This window comes from Nicotiana tabacum, chromosome 18 (assembly GCF_000715075.1).
Source record: "Nicotiana tabacum cultivar K326 chromosome 18, ASM71507v2, whole genome shotgun sequence".
Lineage (NCBI taxonomy): Eukaryota > Viridiplantae > Streptophyta > Magnoliopsida > Solanales > Solanaceae > Nicotiana > Nicotiana tabacum.
In genome coordinates, this window is record NC_134097.1 from 87156161 (window position 1) to 87175331 (window position 19171).

The 19171-nt window shown below is 36.9% G+C and overlaps 1 protein-coding gene across 1 annotated transcript; it reads left to right on the top strand.

Annotated features, from left to right (window-relative positions):
* The first annotated feature begins 205 nt into the window (after positions 1-205).
* On the top strand, positions 206-16707 carry LOC107779840 (uncharacterized). The gene is made up of 8 exons (XM_016600336.2): positions 206-359; positions 461-587; positions 689-764; positions 6173-6245; positions 10481-10576; positions 10905-10955; positions 15440-15823; positions 16263-16707. Exons 1-8 carry the CDS (start codon positions 297-299, stop codon positions 16620-16622), a joined length of 1230 nt encoding a protein of 409 aa, XP_016455822.1. The 5' UTR covers positions 206-296; the 3' UTR covers positions 16623-16707.
* The last annotated feature ends 2464 nt before the right edge of the window (positions 16708-19171 follow it).

Sequence of the window (19171 nt, forward strand, 5' to 3'; positions counted from 1 at the left end):
TTTGATCCTTCTTAGCTACAAATAGTTAATCGACTAATATTGGTTGTATTTGGCTAATAACGATAATATTTTATGAATTAACTAATTTTTGTAATAACTTATTTATGGCCGGAATAACTGGTAATTTAACTGGCCACCTGGTGCAAAGAACACTAGGGCCGATAAGTTGTTTGGGCAGAGGACCGCCAAGCATAAACCGACCAGCCCAAACATGAAGCCGCCCGGTTCATCTTATAGAAGTACATACACTTCCAACAAAATACCAAGGCGCTAACATAGAGCTACAGTTTCCAAAAATGGCAGACAGCGAGCACCCCCGTCTCATTCTCCATAATTTTCTTCCTTTAGATCTCTGCAAGGTCCATTTCCTCATTTACAAACTTATAACAGTCATTCTTTTGATAATTTTACTTAGTACACGTGAAGAAATTTGTTTCCTTCTTATTTTAATTAATTGCAGGAGTTAGAGTTTATACACAAGAGCTGTTGTACAGTAGGGTACAGGCCCAATGTGTTGTCTACAACACTATCTCATCTTATTGCCACTAACTCTGCCCATTTCATCTTGCCCATCATTCCTATTCGAGGTTTCATTTTTTGATCTTACGTATTTTTTTTTTAAATTCTTGAAAAATCTAATGTTTTAGCTTTTGTCATTTTTATTTAATTTTTGATTTTGCTTTTATAGAGAGGCTAAGGGAGAAAGCAGAGGAGTATTTTGGGTGCCAGTATGAGTTGTTTGTTGAATTCACTGGTCTAATCAGGTTCAAACTCCCACTTCTTTCCCTTCTATATAAACTTATTATATGTGATCATATCCTTTTTAAAATTATCTCTCTCTATTTGAGCTTCGCAAAGCATAGTCAGCCCGGATAAAAGAGGATAGTTAGGTAGGCAGGATCGGAGGTTGAAAATTTACCCTGTGGAAATAGGGCAAAAACTATTTTTTGGTTATTATATAAGCTAATTGAATCCCCTCGCCATGAGGGGAAATATTAGTAAAGTGGTAGAAGCGGTTAAAAAACTGCTTTAGGTCAGTTTCAAATCCCAAGTGTGACATTCTTGAATCCCCTTGGATAAATTCTTGGCTCTGCCGCTAAGCGTAGTGTAATGAACCCAATTTCTCAACTCAAACACAAACTTGTATATTATAAACACTTAACAGAATTACACTGAAATAGGAAATACTAATAGAATAAAGAACAACAATTAATCAGGAATTAGAGGAACAAGGAAAGAATAACCGGAAGGGGATGAGAAGTTTCTGACACTAGAAAGATAGAGATGAGCAGCACAGACTTTGCCTAAGCATAATCACAATTCTCAAAACTGTCGATGAACCCCTTTTAGCAATTTGTCATGTGCTTCCCTACTCAACCTGGATCGCAAGCAAATCTCTTGTTGGGCTGTCTAATTCCTTGGACCTTTCGTAGTTCAGCCCTAAGCCCCACACTTGGCTAGCCTCTGTCCAAATAACTAGCACATAAGCATTATCTTAGTTATCCATCTTCACAACAATACTCCCCTCCTCAATAAGAACCTTGTCCTCAAGTTTCAAGTCAAGAAATCTCGGGATCAAAGGCTTTGGTAAACTAGCTCTAGTTATATTGACTTCAATAGGCGTGAAGTTCACTGGATGGCAGGCACCTACAAATTTCTCTTGAGCAGAATTAAAGCACTATACCAAGCTCTATTCATGTCTGGCACAACAATAGTGACTGCATAGTATACTTTATTTTGGACAAGGTCATAATGAGATAAATCCTGTGTTCCCTTTGAATACTTCATAGGCCACAAAAACACTGGAATGAATAGCAAAGTAGCTATTATTCTACAGATGAATTCCACTAGAATCATCTCTACTTGCACTTGCTTTATTAGAGTACCAGTTAACTCTTGAGGCATGAATTAATGTGTATCTACTCCTGACATGCAGATCACCATAATCTGCTTGTGAGACAAAACCAAGGAGTATGTTGCATTTTTTTACTAACACAAGCTTGGTACTGAACTGGAGGTCCTATTCCCAAAGTTATCCAGTCTCTTAGAGTATGTCCTTGTAGCATAGTCATAGTGGCTGTGATGATCTTTGAAGCTTTAGGCGTAACTTTTGCTTTCCCATGTTGGTCAACATATGGGTCTTCAAGGTCAAAAGGCAAGAGACAATCAACGGGCTTTTCAACTTTGACCCATTCTGGTGTATCTAAGCAATTATAGTATGCTGGAAAAACTTTTCATTGAGGAGCAACCACAAATCAGATCCAAAAATCTAATATTGGAAGCAGTTACAATAAGCGTTACAACATCTCCAAGCATAAGAGTGGAGTTACCAAAGATCTGTGTATTTGAAGCACTAACATAAGCAAAACCCAAACGTCTGATAGCTCCTCTTCTAATTGAGAGATTCCCATCGGCAGGACTAAGGGCAAGCACATGCTTACTAGACTGGACAGACTCAAAAGCTCCAAGAAGCATCTCATGGAAACCACTATAGATGGTAGTTTGTGGTACAGAAGACTCAAGCACAGTATCCCTCTTGTCATCGAGTATCTCTCTCCCGTTGTCCAACCAACTAACTTTGACATACACATACTTATCAATTAGAATAATCATGAAGAAATCTAGAGAGAACCATGACAGACATTTAAAAACTCCCTCATGTTTTCTCAACTGAAGGTTAATCGGCGTAACAAACTTGTTAACCACATGAATAGACAGTCCATGATATTCAACACATTTCAGAAGTCTCAAGAGATCGTCGTCCTAATACTCAGAAAGCTTAAACACATGCTGCCTATTCGATCTGAGAGTGTAGGGTGGTCATCTAACCTCCTCTGAGGTGACTGCACCCTGATTAAAGCAGCAGAACCATGATCAAATGGGCAGTCTAATCCAGGTTCATCAGGTAAAAATTGATGCAAACAAGACTTCCAAGAATTAAGCAAGCCCAAGTTGATGTCGAGGGAAAAGTATTCTAGGATGTCCAATAAGCAATTGATTCCAGCAACCATCTAAAACTTTGTGAATATCAAGCAGGACAAGGTCACAGGGAAAATAGATTGTAGAATTAATCCATAATGAAGGCTTCTCTGGCTTAAGATTCTTATGCATAACAACCATGAAATAGCAATTAGGGACTACAGTTGGATGCTGTCAAAAATTATCAGCAACATCATTCTCTAACGAGTATCCTTGGGCAATGGTTCTATCAAATAGCTTCTCTCTAGCACCAAGTTTCATCACAAAGTGCAGAGAATACATGTCCTCAAAAGATGATGTTCCACTCTGATATTCAATGCTCCCATGATCTACTCTTAAACCAATTGCATTACATGAATAGCTGATAGTAGAAATTTCTACAACCGCAACCACCTGCAGTTCGAGCACCTCCAACTTTGTCCTTGCTGTTGAGTTGAATAATTAGAAGGGAGGTATGTGATGCCAACCACATCACTAGCCAAGACATTCTATGAAATTATGAATCCCTTCTCGCTTCCACCCTTCCAAGGATAACTGGATAGAATTACAATTTCTTGGACCATATTTCTATATAGTATTTCATCATGTAGTTTGACAATAAAGCAAATCTCCCCATAGGTCGTCCATCGAGCGAATCGTAGTCCAACATGAATAGATAATAATCATACTAAATCCAACTCGATAGCCCATATTTTATAGGGTAAAGTAGTAGGGTGATGTGGTACTATGCAACCAGAAACTACAAGTCGAAAATCACATAGTGACGGCTGCTTAATTATTAACGCGAACTCTTCATCCCGGGCTGGTTTTTCATAACCAACAAACAAAATTTTGTCAGGAACATACTTCTCAATATCTGAGACCCCACTAGCCATCATGAACTGCTTATCAAAAAATTTCCATAGGCATGGACTCCTGTGGATGTGAAGCGATATGACATTTTCAAATGGATGTGTGACTTCAGCAGGGCTCGCAATCTCTTTCGGCACTACATCCTCTCCACTAGTAAAAGGTACCAGAAAATTGGTTGTATTATTTCGGCTTCAGTATCGCAAGCAAATGCTGTAGCAGTTGGAGAGACATAGTTCTTGTCAATGGTTTATGTGGGATTTCCATCAAGCACCCTGGCTTCTTGTGAGTCGCCATCTTCTAAGTCGGATTTTGGTTTCATCACCTTGAAAGGTGACCGACATTTCCTTGAAAACCTCGTATGCTAGGTTCAAGTTATTCCTGGCCGAATGCTTATTCCAATATTGAGGCGAGGGTGAGGTCTTAATGTTGCACCACGATGGAATAGCCGTAGCTCGTGCTATAAAATTCTCCACTGGCTTGCATTGCTGGTGAACGACTAAGCACCCACTAGGTGCTTCTCTAGTCCGGGTGCGAAAACACAGCTTCAGTTTCTCCTTAAAATGACTCTATTCAAAAAATTGCTCATTTCGAAACAGCCAATCAAACCAAGCAAAAGCTTCGCCATCAAGGTAATGGTAAGGAAGAGGTAACCAGTCCTTCTTGGAGAAGCCAAGGTAGGTGAAGTACAGTTCATCCCGAAAAATCCTACCCTCTGGGTTTCCACCGCTAAATCGATCCAATACCATCATTGTTGTTGGAGTACGAACAATGAAAGCACCAATGTAATGAACCCAATTTCTCAACACAAACACAAACTTGTATATTATAATCACTGAACGGAATAACATTGAAATACGAAATACTAATAGAATAAAGAACAATTAACTAGGAATTAGAGGAACAAGGAAAGAATAACCAGAAGGGGATGATAAGTTTCAAACACTAGAAAGATAGAGATGAGCAGCACAGACTTTGCCTAAGCATAATCACAATTCCCAAAACTGTCGATGAACCCCTTGTATCCATTTGTCACGTGCTTCCCTACTCGACCTGAATCCCAAGCAAATCTCTTGTTGGGCTATCTAATTCCTTGGCCTTTTCATAGTTTAGCCCTAGGCCCAACAACTTGGCTAGCCTCTATCCAAGTAACTAGCCCATAAGCATTATTGTAGTTATCCACGTTCACAACATGTAGGTTTTGTAAAACTAGTCAACCTCTAAATAGTGAATGGACTTGGATAGAGTGAAATGTATACAGAGGATTTATATACAAGCTATTGCAACTATTTTGATAGAGTGGAATGAATACAGAGGACTGTTGTTGCTGTATATTCTTTTCAAGTTCTAGAATTAATAATAATTGATAGAAACCATTAAAGTCTTTGCGTTCAGTTACGTATAAAGTGAAGTTTCCTGGAACTTAGGACATCTCTTGTAGCGGTAGATGATAGATTTTCCCAAATACAAGTTGGATAAAATCCATCAGAAGCTTGTGGTTTTAGCAAGTTCAATCTCACCGTATAATTATTATTCTTTTTACCGTTTTTAGCCTTCATTGTCACAAACAAATAGTTCAAATGTTTCGGTTCCATTAGAACTGGATGTTGCCAAAACAAATGATATGTGAACATGACGTATTTCACAAGTTGATCTGGCATTAAGTAACTGGATTTTGTTAATGGGAAAGACAGATTTTTAGATTTGGTGAAATACAACAAAGGTCTGGTGAATAAGAGGTATTAATAACTTAAAGACTGCTTGGGGCTTTTTTTGATAACCGTGGTGTTTGGACCAGCTTGCGCGTCCCTCGACTCATTCCATGGGACACCTGCCACCTCCCACCAACAACAGGTACCCAGGTAACTTTATCCACCAAGGTTTGGACATATAGGAAGAAATAACCTAGTAGTTTTTTGTCTCCGCTAGGGTTTGAACATGAGACCTCATGTTTCTCCACCCACTTCGTTGAACATTAGGTTACACCCTTGGGTGACTACTTAGGGCTTACCTTGGCTTGACTTGGAACTATTTATATGTTAAAGCTGCATGTATTTCAAATACTTCTGCAAATAGTTGTTCTGTTGAATTTTATTCTTTATATTTTTGTTGATATGCTTTCAAGTACACTACGTATTCAAAGTCAAGGTAATTCAGTGTAGGACGTTTTTTTTTTTTGCATTTTTATCAGTCACATGAACACTCTATGCACAAATTATGTAGTACAATGATATAGTCATGTGCACTTTGCTGTTTCATGTGATTCTTTTCATGCTGCAAGAAATATTTCACTTCTATGGAGCAATATGTCTAGCAATTTGCTAATGTTCTGTATGAATTACAGCTGGTGTAGAGGAGCAAGCATTGGTTGGCACAGTGACGATAATAGACCTTACCTTAAACAACGAGATTTCGCGGTGCGTTCTTGACTTGTTGTTGTATCTTCCCACGTTATTTGCTACATATTTTTTGTTTTATTTCATGAACAATGTATTGCTTCTTCTTGCAGCATGCATTTATTAATTTTTGCACGTTTCTTAAAATTGAATGTTTTGATAACATAGTATGCTTGCTTCCCATGTTCATCCGGTATGACATAATAATATACTAACATTCTCAAGATGTGTCGCATCTTCCTAGAGATTAAACGACATTGCAGTATACACAAGAGTTATAATTATATAGTTAAATTCTTCACTTAGGTTTATTTCTGTTTTCATGATTAATGGAACACAAGCTGCCTTTTTGGGTCGGGGATTAGGATCATCTCTCCATGTTACTGTCTCATTTCATCATGGGAGTCTTTCAGTAAACTAGTGAAAAGAAAAGAGTAGCTGCATCAGTGGATTTAGGTTGGCTAACAGGTTGGGAAACCTTTTGTAGGTTCGTAAACCATGCATATACGCTCTTTTTCTTGTACTATGTTCCAGACAGTTTCACTTCCTCCTCAGAGTCTTGAGTGTTTTGAAGCAGTATATGGACTGCATATCGACATGAAAAAGTTAGAGTTCATCCTAGTTGGGCTGGTTCATGATGTTTGTAGTTTGGCTCAGAAGCTGAGGTGCAAGGTAGGTTCACTACCTAATAAATATTTCAAGATGCCTTTTGAGGAAATTTTGGAGAGATTGAATTACGGAAGCTGTGATTTTGAAATTTGGAAGAGATTGACGGGTAGAAATAAAAAGTTACTCGGAGGGAATATGGTCAGCCAATCTGCCTTTTCAAGTATATCCATGGACTATCTTCCTTGTTTTGCATCCCATCATCAATTGTCTATAAGTTGGAGAAAATAGTGGGATTTCAATGGGATTGAACAAATGGAGACAAAAAATATCATTTTGTAGAGTGGAAAAAGGTGGTCTCTCTGTGGAGGTTCAGCTCTCAAAAGCTCTCACTTTTGAACTATGCATTGTTGGATAAGTGGTTATAAAGACTTGCTTTCAAGGATGATGCTTGATGTAAATATAGTTGCAAAGTGGATCCTTGATTGCGCATGGTTCTTGAAGAAAGTGATAGACCCACTTAGTGTGAGCTTGTGGAAGGGGATTATGAAAGGAAAGATAGAGTTCCCAACTTTAGTTGGCTTGTCGGGAATAGCCATTATTTGAATATGACAATATGTTTTGATGTCTATTATGAGAATTCAGCAGTTAGAGATGTGTAATGCCTGATGACTAACGTATAGCTTGTAAATGGTGGATTTCTTTTTCGGTTAAGGATCTGATTTGCCCCTCTACTATCATAAATAGGCCTTATTTATCCCTCGTTTAAGTTTTCTATCAAAAATATCCCTACAGTTATACATTTGGTGCATATTTATCCCTTACACGTTAAAAACACTCTCCAAGATTTTAAAATCCACGTGGCATCCCCTTATTGGACCAACTGACCCGCCCTATTTTTTAATTCAAATCCACCCGATCCCTGCAACAAAACTACACCCACCCATCTGTTAAAAAACCTTTTTTTCATCTGACTAGCTCCTTCTCTCTTTATCTCCTTAATCAAGAGGCCTTTTTTATTTATTTATTTGACTATCTTTTTTTTTTCATCTGACTATCTTTTTTTCATGTTTTAATATTATTCTCTATATTTTCTAGTGAATGTGTTGCTTTGTTGCAAAATTCTAAGTAGACAGAGAACCATGATTTTCTTTTCCTGTGCCCCTTTCTCTAGGATAAATTTAAATAGTGTTTAGATGAAGTATGGTAATTGATACTAGCATTTACCAAAAGAAGTTGATGTAATGGTAAACAATTATGAACAAAATGATGCGGACATAAAATTAGATCCCGTAGAGTGAAGAGATGAAATGGGATAAAACAAAAATATTAATTCTAGGAAGAGCAGCACTAAAATAATAAGTGTACAAACTTCAATTAAAATCAACTGCATATTGCTTAAAACAAACAAAGATAACTGCAAAGTTCATAGTGGAAATCCACCATACAAACTTCAACTAAAATCAACTGCATATTGCTTAAAACAAACAAAGATAATTGCAAAGTTCATAGTGGAAATCCACCATACAAACTTCAACTAAAATCAACTGCATATTGCTTAAAATAAGTAAAGATAACTGCAAAGTTCATAAAGGAAATCCACCGCACAAAAACTAAAATCAACTACATATTGCTTAACTTAGAAAGCTTGAGAATTCAGTTTGATGGACTGTTGGATGCAAAATTATAACCCCCCAAAATTTACAGACCTTGGTCAGTTGAAGGAGATAGAGAGAGAAAGATATAGTCAGATGAAAAAAAGGTTTTTTAATGGACGGGTGGGTGTAGTTTTATTGCTGGGATTGGGCGGGTGGGTTTGAATTAAAAAAATGGGGCGGGTCAGTTAGTCCAATAAGGGGATACCATGTGGATTTTTAAAGCTGGGAGAGTGTTTTTAATGTGTAAGGGATAAATATGTACCTAATATATAACGGTAGGGATATTTTTGTTAGAAAACTTAAACGGAGGATAAATAAGGCCCATTTATGATAGTAGAGGGGTAAATCAGACCCTTAACCGTTTCTTTTTTATTCTCAAATTGTAGATAATGAAAAGATTGATTTTCTAGATAATGTAAGCTATTTTCTTTAAATTTACCCTAATTTTAGTTTTGATTTCGGGAATCAAATTGTCTCGAATTTTTCAGTCCGTCGTGGTCAAAATACCCAAAATTGTTTTACCAGATCCGATACGGATCCCATTAGGGCTGTTCATTCGGATCGGATATCCGAAATCCGAACCGATCCATTCAATTTCGAATTTCAGATTTCGAATTGGATCGGATTTCGGATTGTGTTTATTAAAATTTAGGATTTCGGATCAGATTCAGATTGGTATATTTTAATCCGATCCGAAATTTTTAGGGTATGCATAAATACTACACTTTCGGATAGTCAATACTTCCTTTACACCTCCAAGCTATTACCATAGTACTCTCATAATTCCATAAACACGAATTTTTACTCTCATAATTCCATAAACACGAATTTTTATTAATGTATTGCCCCTTTTACAAAGAAATATACATATTAGTTTGCAACTTTGAGGCATAATAATACGATCTGAAATCCGATCCGATCCAAACTTTAAAATCCGATCCGATCCGATATATTTCGGATCGGATTCGGATTGCATTTTCTAGAATCCGAAATCCGAAATTCAAGTTCGAAATGTGCTAAATCCGATCCGATCCGATTCGTGCACAGCCCTAGTTCCCATACCGACACCCATACTAGTGTCATATCGACACAGTTGCGGCACCTAAACTGCCATGTCGGAGCAACTTAGAGCCCGATTGGACATAAGAAATTTTTCCCTTTTTCCAATTTTTTTTTAATTTTTTTCGAAATCAGCGTTTGTTTATAAAATTTTCAATTTTCACTTGAAGATGCATTTTGAAAATTTTCGAAAATTTGAAAAACTCCAAAAAACATTTTTTCAAAATTTTCACTCAGATCACTCACGAAACTTCAAAACCAACCCAAAATTATATTTATGTCCAAACACAACTCATGAATTTCAAATACCATTTTCACTTAAAATTTTTTTTCACCCTGTTTTGGAATTTTACAATTCTCATGTCCAAACGCCCACTTAGCATAGGAGGTGAGGTGGCAGAGCTACAAAAGGTTTGTGTGGACATCAAGATTAGATTAGTTTTGGAGTGGGATTATAAAAGAATACTATAAATGAATTTATTTAGGCTCTTGTGGCGGCATAAATTCCTGTTAAAAAGGTTGACCTTTTGATATCCTATCCAACACCCAGGAAATCAGACATGGCATTTGTGCATGATATCAAGTTACACTATGGCAATAGTTATTGAATTAATATGCACCATATAGTAGCTTCTCATGGTCTAGTGCGCTGGATGCAAGTAATTTGTTCTTTGTAGTTCATACATAAGGTCAGAATGTGGTAACAGAGACGATTAATCAAATGGGTTTGTCGTGGATATTGGTCTCTGAGTGAATGCTTGGATATTTGATCTTTGGAAAACATTAAAGAATGTTTGGATACTTGATCTTTGGAAAACATTAAAGTAATGATGGTGCAATGTTGAATCACACTGTTATATCTTGGCTAAGTCATAAATCCTGCGGTCCTTATTTGCTTACTCCAGTTGACAATTCTTAATTCTTTTGTTGAAGGCAGTGTGTTATTTAAATAGTTATGATGCGGATTTCAAGGGTGGTATCTTTCACTTCAAGGATGGAGAACCTGCAGACATTGTGCCTATGGCTGGGGTAAGTGATCTATGGATTTGGTGGTGCATTTGACTACTTAAGTTACGTAAATTATATTTTCCAGAATTTTGTGTGGTTGCTCGCAATGTCAATCCTTTTTTTGTTCCAATCTAATGTAAATCATGAAAGAGGAAGTTTTTTTGCTGTGTCAGTTTCTCATGCAAGTTATCGTTTGCTAGCTGCCTCTAGCGTTTGCTCTTTAGTGAAGATTAATACGTCAAATGTAAATTATATATTATCTGCATTCTGGTCTATTGTGTATATGTCCATTTTAGTTTTTCCCCTTTTTGGCTGCTCTTCCTTACTGATGATAATTCTATTTCATTAGGATGTTATCATGTACACAGCTGATGACCAAAATATACATTCTGTTGATGAGGTATCTTCTCTCTTCTTTTATGAAAAAAGAACCTCTTTGTGTGTCTTTCACTTTACTCCAAACCCTCTTATATTTTGTCAGGGACTTGATTTCAGTTTGTTATCTTGTATGCTCCGTTGCTTAACCCTCCAAATCTAGATGGCCTGCTTAAACCTGTCTTCCACTTTAACTAAATGGTTGCACCTGCCTTATTTTGTTGGGGGTGGATTGTGGTCTTGTTACCTTAAGTTAGCATTGCTTTGTATCAATTTGTTACTGCCCTGCCATTATGGCTGATCACAAACTAAAGAGTCGAATACTCTGCCAGGTATGTGCTGCATCAGTTTAGCAGACTCCTTGATCTCAATGTAGATGACCCACCTAATCTTTTGCCTTGTCTGATCATTTTGAGCTCACAATCATCCCATTTAGGCATTTAGTTATTAATGTTTTTGAAGGAGGAGCTTAAAGTTAGTACGGAAATTTCATTCATTTGGAAGATTAGTCTGTTATATAGTTGCCACAGGCCACAATTTCCTGTGTAGGGAACACAAACTTCAATCTCTAATGTTATAGAAGTCCTGAGCGTTATCTGACTTGTAAGAAGCAAGGGCAGGAAACAAGAAAGGAGATTCAGTGGGCATTTGCACTTCCTTTCACTGTGTCCATTTGTGTGTTATTTTCTCTTCCTGGATAAAGATACATTGTCTTCCTGATTTTGTAAAGATACATGGTACATTTAACTGGCATGCTACACATGCAAGTTAGATCCAGATACAAGCAGTATCTTGTCATATTCTTCTAATGAAAAAGCTTACTGCCTTGGGAAATTTATAGTTTGGCACAGCAAAAGGATATATTCTTATTCTTTAACCACTTCCACATGGATCAATGTATCAACCAACTTCAGAGAGGAGAAGTGACGAGCGCAAAACACAACACAAAATTATTGCTAGCTAGTCAAAGATAATACAGTTAAATTATCGTTGCCACATGGATTGGATTTAAACAATGTTCGAATTAGCTTTAGTTAATTACTATCCAGTAGAATTAACACTTGATTGAATGATTATCAACTACGATTAACTTCTAAAGATTGAGCAATTATCAATTAATCACAAAAGACAAGAGTTCTAAAGATTAAGCAATTATCAATTAATCATAAAAGATAAGAGTTGAGCAACACAGAAATATCAGTGAGAGAAATAAGGGTAATTGACTAGACAGGTGCAAGATAATTGACTCCGGAACCAATTCTTGAATTAGTTCTACTGATGATTCTCACGAATTCAACAGATAATTAGATTACACTTGAAGTTAATGTTCCTCTTTCGATTAAACGTTAATTTCAGTAATTAATCCAATTGAAGCACAATGAACACTTGCAACGAATAGAGTGATTGTTTTAGTCTAAAGGGTAACTTCTCACGAATATTTCCCTATTTTCTAATTCGATTAATAATTCAAGAGGCTCTTCCGATTACCTAGTTGAATCACGAATTTAAACTAGAGCATAAGATGTAAAGAAATTCAATATAAAGTTCCTCTTTCGATTGAGCAAAATAATAAACAATTTCACAATACGATTTAAAATTCCATCAATTAATTCAAACAATTGTCAAGAATCGAATCCCTAATCAAGTTATCAATACACCATATCTATCAACACCCTAAGGGAAATTATTCCATAGCAATGGACAAATTCATCTCAATAAGGTTTAAAAACATTGAAAACATCAATGCTAATGATTCGATACAAACTCCTGTATTGCACCGATTCTTGGTTGTAATCTTGATGAATTCTTTTGTCTCCTTGCCTTAGTTGCTTCTCAAATCTTTCGTAGGTTAAAAGTCCTTTCAAAAATGTATTTTTGGTGTATTTATATTGTGTAGAAGTGGGTCTGGAACCCTTTCTAAGCCGAAACAGGAAAATAGTCAAATATTCTGGGGAAAATACACAGGTGCGCCGCGCCTTGCGTCCCACCATGCGGCGCGCCTTTGGAGATTATCAGAGAGCAAATTCTGACAGAGCAGTCACACTTGCACTGCCGCACCGCGCCTCGCGGCGCCCCATGCTGCGTGGTAGTGCTTTTTTCTCAGAGTAATTTTTTCTTCTACTTTTTAACATCCAGACTTGGTCTTCGACCCCGAACGCGATCCCCGTTTAATTCCTTGGGCTTTACTCAGACTTCAACAACAACAACAACAACAACCCAGGAAAATCCCACAAGTGGGGTCTGGGGAGGGTAGTATGTACGCAGACCTTACCCCTACCCCAAAGGGGTAGAGAGGCTGTTTCCGAAAGACCCTCGGCTCAAGATAATAAGAAAAACAAGAAAAACAAAAGGGGAGAATATTAGTTTCACCATAGAGATCATAGGAAAAATAGGAACCTAAAATGCATAAGAAAAATACAAGGCAGAAATGATGGCTAGTAAATAGATCTAGCACCGAAAAGAGGAAATATTAAGACACGACAATGCCCCTAGTAATTTTCGATTAAAACCTTACCAGACTAGGCTCACAATGGAACAAAGTAACGCAAGACTCAACTAACTCCTAGCCTACAACTGTAATACTCGACATCCACAAATTTCTATCAAGTGTTATGTCCTCGGAAATCTGAAGTCTCGCCATATCCTGCCTGATCACTTCTCCCCAATACTTCTTAGGCCGCCCTCTACCTCTTCTCGTGCCCTCCACAACCAGCTGCTCACACCTCCTCACTGGAGCATCTGGGCTTCTCCTCATTACATGCCCGAACCATCTGAGCCGCACTTCTCGCATCTTGTCATCAATGGGAGCCACGTGCACCTTCTCCCGAATATCATCATTTCTAATCTTGTCCATCCTGGTGTGCCCGCACATCCACCTCAACATTCTCATTTCAGCTACTTTCATCTTTTGGATATGTGAGATCTTAACAGGCCAACACTCCGCCCCATACATCATGGCCGGTCTAACCACCGCTTTATAGAACTTACCTTTGAGTATTGTTGGCACTCTTTTGTCACACAAAACTCCGGATGCTAACCTCCACTTCATCCATCCTACCCCAATACGGTGTGTGACATCTTCATCAATCTCCCCTCCCCATGTATAACTGACCCAAGGTACTTGACGCTTCCTCTACTTGGGATAACCTGTGATTCAAGCCTCACATCCACGCCCACTTCCCCCGGCTCAGTGCTGAAAATACACTCCAAGTATTCCGTCTTCGTTATACTCAGCTTGAAACCTTTAGACTCAAGAGTATGTCTCCATACTTCCAGTCTCTCGTTAACACCGGTTCGTGACTCATCGATCAGAACTATGTCATCGGCAAATAGCATGCACCATGGCACCTCCCCCTGTATATGGTTTGTTAACGCATCCATCACCTGGGCGAATAAGAATGGACTGAGCGCAGAGCCTTGGTGTAACCCCATTTCAACCAGAAAGTGCTCAGAGTCGCCTCCTACCGTCCTAACCCGAGTCTTAGCCCCATCATACATGTCCCTAATCGCCATAATATAGGGAATCGGCACACCTTTTGCCTCCAAGCATCTCCATAGAACTTCTCTAGGAACCTTGTCATACGCTTTCTCCAAGTCAATAAACACCATGTGCAGATCCTTCTTTCTCTCTCTGTACAGTTCCACCAACCTCCTAACAAGGTGTATAGCTTCTGTGGTTGAACGACCCGACATGAACCCGAACTGGTTGTCTGATATAAACACTGTCATCCTCACCCTTGCTTCAACGACCCTCTCCCATACTTTCATGGTATGACTCAGTAATTTGATACCCCTATAATTATTACAACTCTGGATATCACCTTTGTTCTTGTACAATGGGACCACCGTACTCCACCTCCACTCGTCTGACATCCGCTTTACTCAGACTTCAAAGCTCCAAATTAACTTTTTAACTTGGAATCACTTCCTGCAAGACATAAAACACGTAATAAGTGGAATTCACTATCATTTAAGCTCAAACACACATAAAGTGCATTAATTAGAGTGTAAAACACGGGTTTCTAGTCTACCATCAAGAAGCAACTGGTTTAACTTGTGGCTGCGTGGTATTTATAGGAGTGTGTAACAAATTACATAGACAAATTTTTTAACTTAAAGAAATCCTGTTTAGTCTGTGATGCCACAGAGCCAAGATAGATGATGCTCTTGCTCTGCAGAATCTGAGATCATGTCATACATGGTCAATAAGTTAGCTTGGTCGGGAAACAACTCCAGAGTGTGCACTGATCATTTCTTTAGATGATATGGACATTTCATTTTCCATATTTATTGTAACTAGATCAACGTTCTCTCAGATTGAATCGTCTGAATGAATCTCTCATTAACTTTAAGAATATTCATCCTCTTATGCCCTGTCCCATACTAGCTCTCTTGTTAATATCTAAAATATGAGATGTTTATCTTCAGCCTAAAATGTTAGTAGGATTCGGTTTCCCTGTTTTCTTTCTTCTTAGCTCTTTTCTCTAATTCACTGATTCTTCCATACAGATTACTGAAGGGGAGCGAATTACACTTACTCTGTGGTTCAGCCGTGATGTGTCTCATGATGAAGATTCTAAACTCATCTCATCTCTCTCACGAGCTTTATTGGGTGTTGGGGATAGAAAGTTGCTTTCGTATTTGCCCGTGCCAGGATCCATCAATATGTACTGGTTTCCACCTGATGAAGCTTCAAGTTTCTTGTCCGGATTTGATATTCGCTGCGGCAGATTGCATGTTCTTGGATTTGATATCCATCAATTTCAAAAGACTAGCCATTTATCAGCATCAGATTCATCTTACAACTTTGAGTTACTGTCAGGGCCACTACTTTTAGCACGAGAAAACGAGTTGTTTGAGACCCAATTTCTTAATATAATGCATGCACTTCAGGTACCTCCCTTTAATCTTATCCTCGAAAAGATTATTATGGGGTTTTCAATATTATATCATTGGAGATCATAAATATTCCTAATCTGGTGTGAACTTTATGAAATATCTAGCTGTTTAGTCATTCTTCCTCCTTCTCAATCCAGTAGACAAAGTGAAACATGAAAAAGAGCAAGCACCTTACTGAATTTTGCATCAGTTCTTTGTCCTGATAGGGAAGATTTTTGAAGTTAGAAGTTTCCAAGTTTAAACCGAATGTCACGACCAGAATATCAAATGCCTTCTTTGTCATCTTAGCATACTGATTCACATACTAAAACAGAAGAAAATGAGTGGTCAATCTTTGAAGCATATAGACTTAGTATTCGTTATCAAAAAGCATATATACTAGTCTTTGATGAATTGGTGGGTCTATTTTATATTCAACTTCTTTGTGCGATAGTTGGTGCAGTTCTATCATTGGAAGTTCTCCAGTTTAAAGACAAAAGTCGAAGGATCAACTCCAACTCCAACTCCAACTCCAACTCCAAATGTAATTCCAATTTCCTCGAATCAAAAAACAGAAATAGGTCATCTTAGATCTGCGTTTCTGAAGGATCTTCAACTGGCGGAAGGTTTCTTTGGAAATTCGAGACCCATCAAGGTAATGGATTATGGATTTGACTGGCTTACTTTTTCAGCTGCAGTTCCTGAATGGGAATGTTATGTTTTTAAGTTACAGAAGGAACTGCTTCTGCATTTACCTCATTGGAGAACTAATCAGTCCATCTTTTGTGTTCCATTAGGACATGTTGAGGAATGAATCTGATTATACATATTGTTTGGTATAACTTCATTACAGTTTTCATAGAGATATTTTGATTTACATGGCCATGTCCCATGTTGGCTTACTTCTTGTCTTTTGTTCAAATTTATCAAGCATTCTCTGTAAATCTTCCGGTCAATCTTATAACTGCCACATGTTTAATATGGTTATTTACCCTCAAATATCTTAAACAAAAGGATTACATCTTACTTTATATGAAATAATATCATATCCCTGGGAGACTTGTGTATAGTAGCAAAGGTATTGTATATCTTGTTATACAATACCCCCTCTCTCTCACTCTCTCTCTCTCTCCCACACACACACACACACATCCTTCTTACCTACTGCCCTTTAGATATCAAAACACACAGAGAGAGAGAGCAAACTTATCCTCTTTACCTACTGCCCTTCAGATATCAAATGGAGTGAAAAAGGCAGTTTGTGATAAAGGTCAAGCATTTTTATTGGATGTTAGTCTTCTTCATAGTTGAGCCGTCCATCCAATCATCTGGGGATTTTATGTGTTAGACCGCTGTCACGGATTTTGCAGGATATTTTTTTATAAAATTAAATTAAAATGACTTTTCCTTTAGAAAGGTCTATTGGCCGGCTGTTAATCATTTATAAAATGACTTGTTTTTAACATTATTGTACAATACATCTTCGATCTTCGTGCGGACAAGGTTTTGACAATGCATGAATTGATAGTAAGAATTCGCATCTTTTAAAGTAATCGTAAATAGTTCCTATAACTCTATAGCTCCTAATCACATTCCAAGTGTATTAATGGAATGAAATAGGGTTAGGCCTACCCAAGCAAAACCACAAGAAAAGATCAAAATTCCCTTACTTGATTAAATGGTGAATCATTTGAATTATATTGTTGGAAACTAAGTTTCAAGGATTATAGTTTTCCTCCCCAAGACATGAAAAAAATTCATCGTTGATTGAGAGTTATGAGCTTTTGAATTTGAATCATCTCATTCTTGGGCCGAGCGTCTTTCAGAAACAGCCTCTCTATCCCTTCAGGGTAGGGGTAAGGTCTGCATACACAGACCCTCCCCAGACCCCACTTGTGAGATTTTATTGAGTTGTTGTTGTTCATTCTTCCAATTACATACGCAAATATTAGATAATGGAAATATAAAGCGTCAGGATATTACTAATTTATTTTAATTTATATAATGATATTAATGAAATTTTTACATTCCTATACACAATATGAATCTATATTACCATCCCTGCTCAAGTTTTACTATAATTACATTTTATATACCCAATTTATATACATTTTAAGGGAATTAATGATAATAATTAGAGTCCTAAAATTACTCTAACGTATCTTTCACTCCCCCACATTTCTCTCTCCACATACCACCCTCCCCCCCACGTATCTTGCACTCACCCACGGTTCAACCAATGACAACCATTAAAAAGCTTTGAAACATTGAATTCGAATTTGGGTTTTAAAAAAATATTATTTGTTTGAATTGGGTGTTGTTGCAAAGAATTGAGAATTCTCTGTACGTCTCTCTCTATCTCTCAATCCCTAAGTTCAATATTGTAAAGTAAAGGAAAAGAGAGTAGCAATTCCACCATTGACAGCCATTAAAAAGCTTTGAAGCTTTGAATTCGAATTTGGATTTTCAAAAACCATTATTTGTTTGGATTGGGTATTGTTGCAAACAATTGGGAATATGGTTTGGAGTTTATATCTTAATTTCGAGGGGTTTTGGTGAAGATTAGACGTGGTTTTGGCTGAATTTCAGATTGAAACTCAAAGGAGAAGAAGAAGAAGAAGAAGAAGAAGAAGAAGAAGAAGAAGAAGAAGAAGAAGAAGAAGAAAGAAGAAGACATGATATACATTATATTTACGAAATTATAGTAAAATTGTAGAAAAACTGTAGAAAATTGTATTCTGTTGTTTATATATATATTTTTATTTATTTAACTACTGTATGAAAGTTGAGCAACATTGTATAAAAATTATATTTAAGTTGTATGATATTGTAGTTGTATATAACTAGGTAGAAATAATGTGTGAAAGTTATGGATAAGTTGTATAATATATAATTAGTTGTATGAAATTTGTTTTTACTATATATATAAATCGGATACAAAATGTATAAAAGACATATTGTATAAAATTTGTATAAAAATTATTTTTTAAGTGGTATGATATTATAGTTATATATAACTTGATATAAATAATGTATGAAAGTTATAGATAAATTATAGATAAGTTTCGCTGCCGCATTCTCTAAATAGAACTTTTCTCAGCTCCTCACGGAAAAAGAAAGAATATAAATAAAGTAGTACATATTATTACTAGGATCTTATAGTCATAACGTTAAGTAAAAATATTTTTAATTTCATCCATTTTTTTTCTTTTTCGGTTTACATAGAGAATTTGATTACTGTCTTTTTTTTGCAAAATATAATAAGTGAAACAATAGAAATAACTATACAGCTTAGCTGTGCGCTCCAGTAGGATCTAATTCAAGCTCAAACAATTATGAATTGCCTTATTGTAAGTCATAGTA

Bases quoted from the DNA above. Each gene is read 5' to 3' on its own strand.
- LOC107779840 (XM_016600336.2), top strand. From the start codon at position 297: ATGGCAGACAGCGAGCACCCCCGTCTCATTCTCCATAATTTTCTTCCT. The intron at 360-460 runs GTCCATTTCCTC...AATTAATTGCAG, and splicing joins TTCCTTTAGATCTCTGCAAG to GAGTTAGAGTTTATACACAA. The intron at 10,956-15,439 runs GTATCTTCTCTC...TCTTCCATACAG, and splicing joins ATATACATTCTGTTGATGAG to ATTACTGAAGGGGAGCGAAT.